General features: G+C 40.4%; 1 protein-coding gene across 2 annotated transcripts; it reads left to right on the top strand.

The window, feature by feature from the left end:
- Positions 1 to 274: 274 nt before the first annotated feature.
- On the top strand, positions 275 to 2,098 carry HELT (helt bHLH transcription factor; the record flags this gene model as incomplete). 2 transcript variants are annotated; one of them, XM_081269837.1, is made up of 4 exons in its annotated part: positions 275 to 301; positions 690 to 794; positions 1,048 to 1,144; positions 1,602 to 2,098. In XM_081269837.1, the coding sequence occupies 4 exons, from the start codon at positions 275 to 277 to the stop codon at positions 2,096 to 2,098; spliced, it is 726 nt and encodes a 241-aa protein (XP_081125963.1). The 2 variants fall into 2 exon arrangements, with proteins under 2 accessions (XP_081125963.1, XP_081125962.1); XM_081269836.1 differs by having other exon boundaries at positions 1,599 to 2,098.
- Between the last annotated feature and the right edge of the window lie 12,941 nt (positions 2,099 to 15,039).

The following is a 15,039-nucleotide window of genomic DNA, read 5'->3' as shown; positions in this document are numbered from 1 at the left end:
TGCCCCCAGCTCACCCCCCTCGGTTGCTAATTTTTTTTTCTTAACTTCTTTAAAACTGATCTTGAATGCATACATCCTCCAAACGCAGATCCCCTAATCCTATGGAATAATTCAACTCGTGAATGCACTTGGAGTTTTAGATGACCGCTTTATAAGGCAGCCCCTCAGAGTTGGAAGGCTGCAGTCTACCTGGGACACTGGAAGAGGCACACGAGGTGGAAAAAGGACGGGTGCCTAGCGCCACCGCCTCTCCCGAGGGCGCATACTGACCAGGATGTCAGACAAGCTCAAGGAACGCAGAGTGAGTCGTTGCGCCCTGGTGGTGTAGGCGTATGACTCACCCACCAGCCACCTGGCTAGACCGATGGGAGACTTTTCCACACGGGATTTTGCGTGTGGAGGAATCCTAAGTGGTTTGGGAAGGGGATGGAGATAAAGAAAGGAGAGTCCTCAACCTTAAGAGGGGAGAAGATCAAGCCCAGAGGCTGGTGGCCACCTCTCCAAAGCCCTGACGGCATGGCGGGTAGGGTGATTGGAAGTGGAATGCGCCAGCACCGGCGGGAGGGGACAGAGCTCCCTTGGTCCGAGTTGGCGGAGGAGGATTTCCTTCTTGGGGAGAACCTCTGAGCACACAGCTACTATAGCGGTGTCTTGGATAACATCCTAAATGTAAAAACCTCTGTTCACAGAGAACCCCTGTTTCTCATAAAGTGATAGAAAAGCGGAGGAGGGACCGAATCAACCGTTGCTTGAATGAGCTGGGCAAGACCGTGCCCATGGCCCTGGCAAAGCAGGTAATGTTTGTAGCGTGAGCCGGGTGCCAGGCGTTGAGAACCCTCCACTGTCACTCCCCTCGGAGATGTGTGTGGACGCTTACCGGCCTGGCTCACCTGGGACCTGAGCACTGATTGAACCTTATGCGGCTCTCACGCAGATCCGCCTTAGCGTTCTACTCTCAAGTCCCCTCCAGATAAAACCGTGCCTTCCCAGTCGGTTAGGGTTGGCCTGCGACCGCTGGGCCGCTTCAAGGAACCTCTCCTTTTGCAGAGTTCCGGGAAGCTGGAGAAGGCGGAGATCCTGGAGATGACTGTTCAATACCTGAGAGCTCTACACTCTGCTGATTTTCCCCGGGGAAGGGAAAAAGGTGGGCGTGGGTTAGGGAACCGGAAATCTGGGCAGGGAGGTTGCGCCACACTGAGACCTGGGGGCTGGGAGTGGGAGTGAAGGAGCCTCCCAGACAAATCTACTAGAGGGAAGTAGCCAGAGCAGAGGGACAAAAGGGGGTCTTGCTAAAGCAACTGTCCCGCTTGGACGACGGCGAGGCGGTGAAGGAGAACTGGTTTCTAGAGAGGCTGGTTCCATCGCCTTTTTACAGGTGGGTGGGTGTGGTCAGGCTCTGCGGGGAAAGGGGTCTTTACCTCGAGGTTTCCAGTCTCTCAACTGTGAAGAGAAGAGCGCGCGCTTCAAATGAGAACTTTGATCGGAATATGTGGTGGGAGATGGCCAGCACCCTCCTTAAATTCGCGATAGGGAAGGAGCTGGTTAGGATTCTCCCCCCCCCCCCCCCCGCTTTGCTACCATTTTTCTTGCCCCTTCAGCAGAACTTCTAACGGAGTTTGCAAACTACTTCCACTATGGCTACCATGAGTGCATGAAGAACCTGGTGCATTACCTCACCACCGTGGAGCGGATGGAGACCAAAGACACCAAGTACGCGCGCATCCTGGCCTTTTTGCAGTCCAAGGCCCGCCTGGGCGCGGAGCCGGCCTTCCAGCCGCTGAGTTCGCTCCCGGAGCCAGATTTCTCTTACCAACTGCACCCTGCGGGGCCTGAGTTCGCAGGCCACAGCCCGGGAGAGGCCACTGTGTTCCCACAGGGCGCTGCCCCGGGGCCTTTCCCCTGGCCACATGGCGCTGCTCGCAGCCCGGCGCTGCCTTACCTGCCCAGCGCACCGGTGCCGCTCCCAAGCCCAGCGCAGCAGCACAGCCCTTTCCTAACACCCGTGCAGGGCCTCGACCGGCATTACCTCAACCTGATAGGCCATGCCCACCCTAACGCCCTTAACCTGCACACGCCCCAGCACCCCCCGGTGCTCTGACACCCCTCCCCCCGCTAGTTTATTCTTCGCTTTGAGCGCTGCTTAGGAGAAATGCTGTATATATTGTACAGGTGTAAATACTGTGTTATCAAAATTCTGGGTGAGAAAAATTATTGAATTATTTTTCTTAAGAATCGCCCCTTGACAATAAATGTTTTCTGATAAAGATCCAAAGATGGATTTCTTTGTTACATGCTGTTGCTCATCCACAACCATTCCCTCACATGCTGAGGGAGCATGCCAATAGGAGCCAAGGTAATGGCCTTCAGTAATTTATATGGGAAAGAATCCCGCTGCGGAGTCTAAAAGAAAAGGAGTCTAAATGAAGCCCTGTGCGTTTCTTAGAAGCATCTCTTGGGCGTGGGATTCTCAGCTCTCCAGGTGCTCCAAACCTCATCCACCTTGCACGCATCTTAGGCATTCGTCTCAGATAAGGGAAGAAGGACAGAGGCGAAGTACTGGGTCTCTGGGTCGCAGAATACTCAAATCTAGGGGTCCGCCCCAAACTCGCGTTGACAAACTTTCTCACCAGCTGGGATCTGGGCCCCACTTCCTACCTCTTGGAGCATCTCCCGACGCGTGCAAAGTTCCGGGATCTGCAAAGCGAGGAAACCCGGAACTTCTGGGCCCATAGCAGAGTTCACAGCCTTAGCACGTCTCTATAAATAAAATAACAATAATAATAACTATAAAAATTTTTAAAGTGGGTTGTGTGCGTAGCAAGTAACGTTCTGAGTTATGTGTTGAAGTTTGCTTGACAGCTACTGTGAGCAGAGGCAGTAGGCAACTGAGAGGCCTGCACAGGCCTGGCTGGAAGATACTCTTTCTCAGGGAATTGTTGAGCTAGAAAATACTCACCATCAGGCCAATGGCCCGGGGTCCAGACGCTGGGTCTTCTGTTCAAGTCTTATAGCCTGCAGAGAAAGACTCTTCAGCATTTTCCAGGAGAGACTTTTTTTTTCTTTTTTAAAAATCTCATTTCAACCAGATGTAATGAAGAAAGTCTGAGGTATAGGTAAGACTTAGCTGGTGATCCTTCAGGGTATTGTGGTGTTCAATTCCAGTGGATTTGTGCCCCTCTCACAAAATAGTGATATATTTAAAATAGCAGGCTAAAATCATATTTTTCTAAGGCCCAAGCAGCAAAGTAGGCCTCCAACTTGTTTTGTGTAAATAGGAAAATAAAGTTTCCAACCAACTCAAGTTGTTTGTGGAGATTTAAATGTTTTCCATCATTGTTTTTTTTTCCTCTGAACTTCTTTTGTTTCTCAAATCTAAGGGTCCGCCCCAAACCTTTGATGTCCTTTAATTAATAATTTGAAACTGTGTAGTATCTTTTTCCTCTGTGTCCAGAGGCATTTAACAGAAAGCTAGTGAAGTGATTTTCCTTCTCCCAGATTATCCAGGACTGTAAATTAACTTATTTCTTTTCTCTGGGCAGGGTTTAAGAGAGCTCTGACCTGGCCTGTTTACAGAGGTCATGTAGTGGGATGACCTGCAATTTGTAAACCATCAAACTTCATTATATAGATAGGAAGGGAAAAAAAAAAAACACCTTCATTTCATTGTCCATAAAATGAAACTTATTGTATATATGTTTTAAGGGGGGAAAATCTAAGAATATCAAAAAAGCATCTTGCTTGTAAAGGATTCTTGAAATATCTATGAAATGTGAGTTACCACTTTCCTTATGAACTGATAGAGCTGGAGCCTAGAAGAGTGAGATCAGCGGGCTTCCTGGATAACGGATATACATGGGGCAACATGGGATAAAAACAAATTATGCACAAATGGGAGAATGGATGGTGCCCATTATTCGGACACATGTCTTACACCCATTTTCATCAGGGCTGGATACAGAATATGAAGAAGGTCTTTCAGGTTTTCTTTTCCCCTCTAAGCATTAAGCCAATCTGAATTCCCTTCGGCAGTGAAGCATTAAAGATATAGTGTTACCCTGGAAATATAAATTATTAATATATTCAGCATTTTTGTCACTTCTCAACTGTTAACCAAATTAGACAAAACTTTCTTTTGCTAAGTAGATTTTCTCTTTGGGATTAGCTTTGGGAATGCACAGGGCCACCACAGTAAAAACTTTGGTCATTTACATATAATTTTGCAAACTTCCACTGGTCCATGACAGTCTTTGTACCTCAAATGTTGGTATTCTTGATTTTTTTTTTCTTTCTCATTTAACTGTGGAGGATAAAACCCTGCTTTGGATTTACAATGACTTTAGGATAAAAGTCTCCCTCCCCTTTCTCTCTTTCGTGTGTGTGTGTGTGTGTGTGTGTGTGTGTGTGTGTGTTTTGTGTTTTTCAGAAACCTTCCTTCGGAGTCCCAAGACACAATTCTCTAGTCTTGGCCAAAAGTCAAACTTGGAATAGTTTGACTTTGCAAAAGATTAAAAATGTCACTACAAAATGGAATTGATTCAAATCACATTGTGACTTTAATGTGTTCTTTCTGCATTTTCTCAAAACGCTACTTTCAGCCTCTCTGTTTCAGACCCCCACCAGCCTTCCCCCTCTGTCTGAGTCTCTTATGCCCAATCCCTCCACTCTTTCTTTAAGTAAGTTGTATAGTAATGGTTTCCAAGAGAGGCCCAACCAAACCCAGAAATAACAAAAAACAAAAACCAGTGGGTTTGGCTGGAGGTAAGCCATTGTGATGCCCATGAAAGGGGCAAGCTCTTGTTCCTTGGGCTTCATCCTTGAGTGGGCAAGAATAAAAATAATCATCCCCATGAAATCAAAGGTTTTCTCCAGGGGCTTGAGGAACAAAGCTCATGGCTGGTGCTTTGGGTCTGTCCCCGTGGCTCTGCAGGGCTGGAGCTAGTAGCTTCCAGGCCCTCCAGCCACCCCTGTGGAAAAGGGCGGTAATACAGAGCTCACTTGTGCTTCCAAGCGTTATTGAACAAAGACAGCCCCGTGTACATTGGGGGCCCCTCCAGTCTAGGCTGCCAGTTGCCAGGAAAGAAAGGTGGATGAACTGCTATGAAAGTTCCTGAGCCCACAGAGGTACTGAATTCCTAGGAACCTGATAATGGATGTTTTCACAGAGTCACACACCAAGAAAAGGAGGTGATGCCTGGCATGTAGCAGGAGCTCAACAGATATTTGCAGAATGATTGAATGAACTATCTAACAGTGCTGAGGCTCTTGGAATTCTGTGTCAGATCCTCCCAAATCTCTTCTTTCTGTCCCAAATCCCTCTTGTGTCATCAAAGATAAGAAAATAATTGTGTGCTGCCCCAGAAATCTGTGCCTTAAACTACACATATTCTGAGAATTATCAGGAGCAATTGCTGTACTTTTGCCTAGGAATCCTACCTTGCGGTCTGCAGCAGAATACACTATCTGGCTTGTTTGGTGAAGAGGGTTAACTTCCTGTAGGCCTAGCTAAATGCAAACCTCAAATAATCCTGGATTTGAGGACTCAGCTTGATGGAGTTGTTCTTTTCATGTGAAAAAAGATCTAAGACTGAGCTGGGTTAGATTTTACATTCTCTTCTGCTTCCTTAGATATTCCAAATGGCTTCTGAAACCAAGCCTCCTAGATTTGAGTAGGTATGTGACCTTAAATAAGTTGCTCAGGCTCTTTATGTCTGTTTCAGCATCTAGATAGAACATAGGTATACTAAAAGAGTATATCTCATTGAGTTGCTGTGAGGATTAAGAGAATTAGTACATTAGCTCTGGGCTGGGGATGTGGCCCAGCATTAAGCACACCTGAGTTCAATCCCTGGTACAAAAAACAACGAAAGGAAGGAAGGAAGGAAGGAAGGAAGGAAGGAAGGAAGGAAGGAAGGAAGGAAGGAAGGAAGGAAGGGAGGGAGGGAGGAAGGATTGTTGAATTAGTTTATCCTCAGCCCTTTTTATTTTTGAGACAAGGTCTCACTAAGTTACTCAGGTACTCACTAAGTTGCTGAGGCTGGCTTTAAACCTGCTCTGGACAGTTCTGGGACATAACAGACGTACAATAAGTGCTATCTATAATATCAGTCTGTTTCTCATCTCTTCTAAAAAGTCAGTGTCATTGGGCCACTTCAAACAAACAAAGAAGCCTGGCAAACCATTAAACAAATCTTCAACCCTAGGAATTTTTTTTTGAGCCCTAGGGGAATTTTCTTTTTTTAGGGTAAATGGGGGTAGGGATCTCTAATTTCATCTTGTGAGCAGTCTTGGGGCTATGAGTCCTAGCCCAAGATATGAGGGATAATTAGAACCCCTCTAATAAATTTGAGTGCTATTTCTCACACATTATTCTTAAAAATATTTTTAATCAGCACATAATAATACATAATTGAAGGGTATAGAGTGATATTTCGATACATGCATATAATACATAATGATCATATCTGGGTAATTGATATATCTACCATCTTAAATATTTATACTTTTAAAATATTTATTTTAAATTCATACATGGTAATTGTATATACTTCTGGGATAGAATATGACATTTCAATACTTGTATACAATGTTTAATGATCAGATTAGGGTAATTGACACATCCAACACTTCAGATACTTATTTCTTTGTGTTAGAAACATTCAAAATCCTTTCTCCTCACTGTATTTTAAATATACAATTAATTACCAACCAGAGTTACCCCACTCTGCTACAGAAACATTATAAGTTATTTTATCCTATCTAAATGTACCCCTGTACCTGTTAACAATCTCTCTCTGTCCCTGCTTCCCTTCCTCTTTCGCAGCCTCTAGTAACCATTATTCTACTATTTCTATGAGATCAACCTCTTTTTTTAGCTTCCACCTATGTCTTATACTTTTTATATATAGAAATTTGGCTTTATGTTATTGAACAACAGCCCTTATACCTGTGTTTCCATATTCTCTCTCCTCATTCTAATGCCTATTAGAATACCAATCTTGGCAATAGCAATTTTGTTTAACGAAGGGGAGATAAAGTAATTCAACATTTCTTTTCTTTTTTGTACCAGGGGTGCTTAACCACTGAGCCATATCCCCAGCCATTTTTATTTTGAGACACAGTCTCCCTAAGTTGCTTAGGCCTCACTAAATTGCTGAGGCTGGCTTTGAACCTGCGATCCTCCTGCCTTAGACACTGGGATTACAGGCATGTGCCATCTTGTCTGCCTAATTCAGTATTTCTTATATACACTTTCTTTCTTTCTTTTTAACCCCCTTGCAGTTTTGGGATTTAACCTGGGGCCTTGAACATGCTAGGCACATGCTCTACCACTGAGCTGCATCCCCAGCCCTCCTTAAAAGTACTTTCCATGGCAGCTTTAAACTCTTATCAGCATTTCTATCACTGGTTGCACTTAAGTTTTCATTCCATTTTTTTTCCTTTTGTCTATCCCATTCATCACCTGCAACTTCACTAGAGGTTTCAGAGCCAGGTCTGATGAGATATACTTTGCCATAGATAAAAACCTTGCTGCAGACCCCCAGCTCTTTGCATCTGAGCCCTGACTCACCCCCTTTCTCATTTGGGTTTCAGTTCCCAGTCCTGCTAGTTTTTGGATTGCTTGGCTCCTGACATCTGACTCTCTAGCAGGCATGGCACTTTACTCCATAAAGTACAATTAGTGAAGAAGAATATTGCTGCACATGGATGAAAAAAAAAATGGGCCAGAGGAAAGAGTCACCCACTGAAGAGAATTGCTGGGTGAGAGCACCAGGGACCCAACTGTTTTGAATCATTTGGGAAGGTCTGTAAATCTGTTCATTATATTCTTTGACCTGCCCTGTATAATCTGGGCAGACCAGAAGCAAAGCACAAGGAGGGCTATAGGTGGTGTTACGCTGAATGGAGACATGGGAGAAAGTGGGAACGTTATTGAGACCACAGAAAGTGGGTAAAAGAAACTTAACAGAACAGGAAGTGTGGGCTAAGCTAAAAAGAGAAAGGATAAGGAAACCCTAGGTTCCAGGGAATGTGAGTACTTCTTGCTTTCTCTATTCCCAACTGTCCTTATTCATTACTTTTAATTAAAAATCAGAAGTCAGTGAAAATATATTAGTTAAAACTTTATAAATATAATGAGACCTTCTTACTACAATATTTCTAGAAGACCTTTAGCAATGTTTGCAATGACACTAGAGTAAGCTTCCTCTGATATTGATATTGGTCTTTCACAAAAATACATTTTCATTTCCATTCACTAGTACCAGGACTTTATTTTATTTTACACAATCATAATTTCCATTATAAAATGGATATTTGTCAGAATATAGATTTGTGGTCTGGCCCTGCTGCTCTTTCTAAATATAACATATAATACAGCAAGTGGAGATGATGCAAGTTTTAGGACTGGAGATTACAACTTTTCTTCATACTTTTGAAATATACAGCCATAATGAAATCTCTGTATTCCCAGCAAACTGGGTAAGCTCGAGGGAGCCAATTCTAGGTACTTGGAGAAGCTGTTCTGGAGAAAAGTCAAACTGGAGGGAAAGTCATTTGCAAATTTAGATTCTGAGGATAAGCCACAATCTATACATTTGTGGAAATCTCAGAGTTCTGATTTCCCAAACCTTTGGCATTCCAATTTACAGTAAAAAGACAGACATTAACACAATTGAATCTTGTGGGTATTATATTACAGCTCTATCAAAAAAGAGAATAAAAGAAAGAAAGAAAGAAAGGGCAAGAGCAACATGGATATTTTCAAATTGAACTGAAAAAATAGCTGTTCTGGCCTTGAACCCTAGCCTGATGATGGCCCAAACATATTTAGTGAGGGAAGGCATTTGATTGCTGTATCATTAATTTCAGAGGCAAGAAGTTCAGACAATAATTTTTTAGAATACTATTAAAAATAAAAGACAATTTTTAAACTATTGAATCTAGGATTGTGCTATCTCTTTGATATGAAAAGAACATTTATTAGTGAGAAAACAGTTGCAAACATTTCCAAGGATATTAGAGGAAGAGACTCCAGGAAAGGTTATTGGAGCATGCAAAAGGTCATGCTCATTGGATGACTGGCATTTTGGAAACAAAATGCAGTGAATGACTTTCTGTGAGGAAGACAGTCCTACAAGTAATAATCTATAGGATGTAGACAAAGAGAATATCTGATGGAATTATAATGTACCCAATGGTGAATCTTTGGCATCAGACATTTGTTGTGATTTGCAAATTTCTTCCACAAAAGATTTATAGTCTACTTTACCATCTAACTTTTGGTAATAATACTTCACTTCAACTTCATGATGGAGGAAGTTGCAGAGCTGACACGAATTCTGGGATACAATATGTATCCAGCTTCTCAAAAGCCTTTCATAGAATCTTCTATTCAGCCCAGAGATATAGAAAAAAATTATTGCATGAATAAGCTCTTACTCCCCTAATAAAAATACATATATCAAAATATAAATGTTCCCACCCTTCTCTTCTGCTTTTCTCTCTGTATCTCTCTTCCCAGCTTGCCTCACCCACTATTATAGGGTAGGAGTCAGTTATTCTCAAAGTTTCTTTTGAAAGTACCCTATGCAATAGAAAGGTCTTATTTCCAGATCTATCTTCACCCTACCCAACAGAGGTTCATTTAATCTATCTTCTTTGGACCTACCCCAACCCTTGACCAGCCTCCCTTTCTTCTCCAAAATTCCATATCCAAACTGTTATCAATTAATGCCGATTTTACCTCCTCTATCTTGAACCCATTCATTTCTATCTCCTCTACTATAGACACAGACCAGGCTATCAATATATCCCCTTTTCATTCCTGTCCCAACTTTCCACCAAATTCTCCCAACCTCCATTTTTTGCCTTCTCTAATTCATTTCAACAGAGCATACAGGGAGATTTTTTTCCTAAAACATAAATTAAAAATTCTTGCATTTATATTAGGATAAAGTCCATGCTTTGTGAGGTCTTCCCCTGTGGTCCCTATATACCTCTCAGGCCTTGTTGCTAGATGCTACCCCAAACTCAACATCCAAACCCTTCATTCCTTGGGTGTACACAGCTCTTTTTCATGCCTGACTATTGTAAATGCTATATCTGAGAGGCAAAGAAAAGCTGAAAGTCCCTTTGGCCTTAGCCAAAGGGTCAGCAAACCCAGACCTGCTGCCTCTTCTCAATGTTTCTTTGTTTTGTTTTGTTTTGATCTTGTTGTTTCTCAGGTGAAGGGAAATGCAACATTGTTTCAATTCATACAAAGCTATATTTTAAATGGCTCCAGAAATTCTAGGTTCAAAACACTGGAAAAATTATATGAGATACATGCTCCATGATTTTTCTGGATAGTCAACAATGCTTCCAATCAAATAACATCATTAAGACACTATTATTGTCACTTAGAGGCATAGTAGTTAACAACACAGGCTCTGGAACTCAGTTGCTTGGTTTGGAGTCCAGGCTCCCCCATTTTCTACTTGTATGTCCTTGAACGGATTGTTTAATAGTTCCATGCTTCAGTTTCCATCAGTTAAGTGGAACCATTGTACTTATCCCATTGGTTGATAGGAGGATTAAATGAGTTAATAGAGCTGTGGCTGGCCAATGGTCTGTGCCCTGTAACTGTTAGCTTTTAAACTGAAATCTGCATGAAGTTGCTTAAATGGAATAAAACTGTTTCCTTTGAACTTGGTAACATTTAAAATAGTGAATTTTGAAAAAAATATTTTATCTTTTCACAGCACTTTTTCCCCTTGACCCAGTTTTAATTTTAGTGTTTTCTTCTTTGCAACAGGGATGACATCAAGAATAGAAGAAAGATTCTTTTTGTTGATTTTGATTTTTAGAACCTGATAATTGTCAGGTACAGGGGTAGCTCTGGATATTCCAAGTAGTAAGAGCTGAGACCAATCACCTGGTTGGAGGAGGGCAGATTTGTCTTAAATCTGCATTTATACAACAAACACCCTTTTGGGGGTTGCCTTATCAGAGGAGTGGATATTAGGAGTGGGTTAACTCCCCTTGAGGTGTCCCTTGATGCCTCCCTGACCTGACACAGTGTTCAGTGCTTGTTTACCCCTTGTCACTCATCTTCTTGTTATTATCTCCACTATAATCTCTGCAATAGATTTTATTACCCATAATTTGCTAATGTGGGTGATTCAAAGAATTTGTCCAAAGCTATATAAGAATGTTATGGCAGATCTAGGATTCAAATTAGGGTATGTTTGCTTCCTAGTCTAGAGCCCTTTCTTCAATGCAACAGCTGCCACAATCAGGAACATTCTCACACTTCACTTTCTCAGAACTGTATGATCAGGCCCTAAGTTAAGGAATCCTCTTATTCCCTTGTACAAAGTTATGGTCCTCCATAAACTTCATAATTGAACAGTTGATTGTCCCAATGTATAGTCATTCCTCCGTATCCATAGGTTCCAAATCTGTGGATTCAATCAAACATGGATTGAAAATACTAGGAAAAAATTGCACCTGTGCTGAACATGTAACAGACTTTTTCTTTTTGTTATTATGTAATAAATATTCACATAGAATTTATAAGGTATTAGGTATTATAAGTTATCTAGAGACAATTTAAAGTATACAGAGAAGGTGTCTAGATTATATGTAAATACTATACCATTTTATATAAGGGACTTGAACATCCATGGATTTTAGTATTCATTGGTGGGGGAATCTGGGGACCAAAAAATTCTACAGATATCAAGGAATGATCATACAATCTCTAAAACTCAGTCTTAATTAATAACATAATTTCAAAGACTAGTTAAGCAATATGTGCTTACAGTAGGAAGTTGAAAACATAGGAAAATACAAAGAAGGAAAAAAAAGAGTGAAGTATAGAATCCCACTGTCTAAACATCAGCACTTTGGCAGGGGTACTGGGTATTAAACCCAAGTTTACTTGACCACTGAGTTAAATCCCTCGTCCTTTTTATTTATTTATTTATTTTATTTTGAGACCTGGTCTCACTAAGTTGCTGAGGGTTCACTAAATTGCTGAGGCTGGTCTTGAATTTGGAATCCTCCTGCTTCAGCCTTCTGAGACAATGGGATTACAGGTGTGCACTACCATACTCTGCCAGATATAAATACTATTAACAACATCTTTATATACTTCCTTAAAAATCGTACACTAATTTTTAATTTTTTAATTTCATTAGTTATACATGATAGTAGAATTCATTTATACACTTTAATATCTCATACATAGATGGGATATATTTCTCATTTTCTGAGTATACAGGTTGCAGAATCATATTGGTCGTGTAGTCACATATATACATACAGTAATAATGTCTGTTTTATTCTACTATCTTTCCTGTTAGAGTCTGTAAACAAGTCAGGATGGCGCCTGGCAAAATGCCAGAAGGAGTGGTTTGTGAAGTAAGGCCAGCGAGGCATTAAGTGTGGAGATTTCTTATTGGTTGACTGATGTATCTAGTTTATGCTAATAAAGATAAGCTGTGTGGAATGTATAAATACCGCTCCTGTCCTACAATAAATGGCTCCCACTCCTGCTGTATCAATCAACACAAGTTGTTCGTCACCCCCCTGGTTATTTTGCTGCAGCCGGACTGCGGCACTTTCCTATCCCAACACTCCCTCTCCTCCCCTCCCATCACTTCTCTCTACTTAATCTAAGGTAACATTATTCTTCCCTAGTCCCCCTGCCTTATTGTGAATTAGCATCTGTATTTAGAGAAAACATTTGGCCTTTGGTTTTGTGGAACTGGCTTATTTCGCTCAGCATGATATTCTTGAACTCCAACAATTTACTGACAAATGCCATAATTTTACTCTTCTTTAAAGCTGTATTTATTTAAAGTAATATTGGTGAAAGGATGGGAAAAAAACTTATCACTTATGAATTGTGTAAACAAACAGGGGTTTCCATTCTCATTTCAGATAAAGTAGACTTCAAACCAAAGTTAATCAGAAGAGACAAAAGAGGACATTTCATATTTCTTAAGGGAAGTATATATAAGCAGGACATAACAATAATAAATATTTATGCCCCAAACAATGGAGCATCTATGTACATCAAACAAATCCTTCTCAATTTCAAGAGTCAAATAGACCACAATACAATAATTCTGGGTGACTTTAACACACATCTGTCACTACAAGACTGATCTTCTAAACAAAAACTAAAAAAGGAAACTATAGAACTAAATAATATCAATCAATAATTTAGACTTAACAGACATATATATATATATATATAGAATATTTCATTCATGAACAAGTATGTTTTCTTTTATTTTATTTTTATTGACTTTATTTTTTAAATACATGACAGCGGAACACATTACAATTCTTATTACACATATAGAGCACAATTTTTATATCTCTGTTTGTATATAAAGTATGTTCACACCTATTCATGTCTTCATACATGTACTTTAGATAGTGATGTCTATCACATTCCACCATCATTGCTAACCCCCTGCCCCCTCCCTTCCCCTCCCACCCTTTGGCCCTATCTAGAGTTTGTCTATTCTTTCCATGCTCCCCCTCCCTACCCCATTATGGGTTAGTCACCTTGTATCAGAGAAAACATTCGACATTTGTTTTTTTTGGGGGGGATAGGCTAATTTCACTTAGCATTATTTTCTCCAGTGCCATCCATTTGCCTGCAAATGCCATGATTTTATTCTCTTTTTTTTGTTGAGTAATATTCTATTGTGTATATATGCCACATTTTAAAAAATCCATTCATCTACTGAAGGGCATCTAGGTTGGTTCCACAGTTTAGCTATTGTGAATTGTGCTGCTATAAACATTGATGTAGCTGTGTCCCTGTAGTATGCTGTTTTTAAGTCCTTTGGGTATAGACTGAGGAGAGGGGTAGCTGGTTCAAATGGTGGTTCCAGTCCCAGTTTTCCAAGGAATCTCTGTACTGCTTTCCATATTGGCTGCACCAATTTGCAGTCCCACCAGCAATGTATGAGTGTGCTTTTCCCCCCACATCCTTGCCAACATTTATTGTTGTTTGTCTTTATAATAGCTGCCATTCTTACTGGAATGAGATGATATCTTAGAATAGTTTTAATTTGCATATCTCTAATTGCAAAGAGATGATGAACATTTTTTCATATGAACTGAGAAGTGTCTGTTCATGTGTTTGGCCTATTTATTGATTTGGTTATTTGTTTTTTGGGTGCTTAGCTTTTTGAGTTCTTTATATACTCTAGAGATCAATGCTCTATCTGATGTGTGAAGGGTAAAAATTCGTTCCTTAAGATGTAGGCTCTCCATTCACAAGGAAACCCCTGCTTGTTTACACAATTCATAAGTGATAAGTGTTTTCTTATACCTAGCTGGAATGTAAATTAGTACAGCCATTATGGAAAATCATAAATCATAAATCACAGATTGTTTCTTTTGCTGAGAAGAAGCCTTTAGTTTGAGTTCATCCCATTTACTGATTCTTGGTTTTAATTCTTGTGCTATAGGAGTCTTATTAAGGAAGTTGGGGCCCAATCCCACATAATGAAGATTAGGGCCTACTTTATGAACAAGTACATTTTAAATAGTTAATACATTTATATGGCACAAATGTTACAAGGAAATATGGTGGAAAAAAGATAGTCTTTTCAATAAATGGCGCTGACAAAATTGAGTAGGAATATGTAGAAGAATGAAATTGGGTTCCTTTCTCTGGCCATTCAAAAAAATCAACTTGAAATGGGTTGAAGCTCTAAAACTTAAGCCTGAAACTACAAATTACTTCAGGGAAACAAAGGAAAACACTTTAAGATATAGATATAGGCAATGACTTTTTTTCCTTTTTCCTTTTTTTTTTTAAAGATATGACCCCCAAAAGCACAAGCAACAAATATAAAAAGAGACAAATTGGATTACATCAAACTAAGAAGTTTCTAAACAGCAAAGGAAACAACAGAATTCAGAGAAAACCTACAGAATGTGAAAAAATATTTGCAAATAGTACATTTAACAAGAGTTTGAGATCCAGAATATATAAGGAACTTGAAAAGATAAACACTAAAAAAATAAAAA

Source organism: Spermophilus citellus (assembly GCF_964194105.1).
Source record: "Spermophilus citellus genome assembly, chromosome: 16".
Classification (NCBI taxonomy): domain Eukaryota; kingdom Metazoa; phylum Chordata; class Mammalia; order Rodentia; family Sciuridae; genus Spermophilus; species Spermophilus citellus.
Note: the sequence above shows the minus strand (reverse complement) of the source record. Positions and strands in the feature narration are given on the sequence as shown.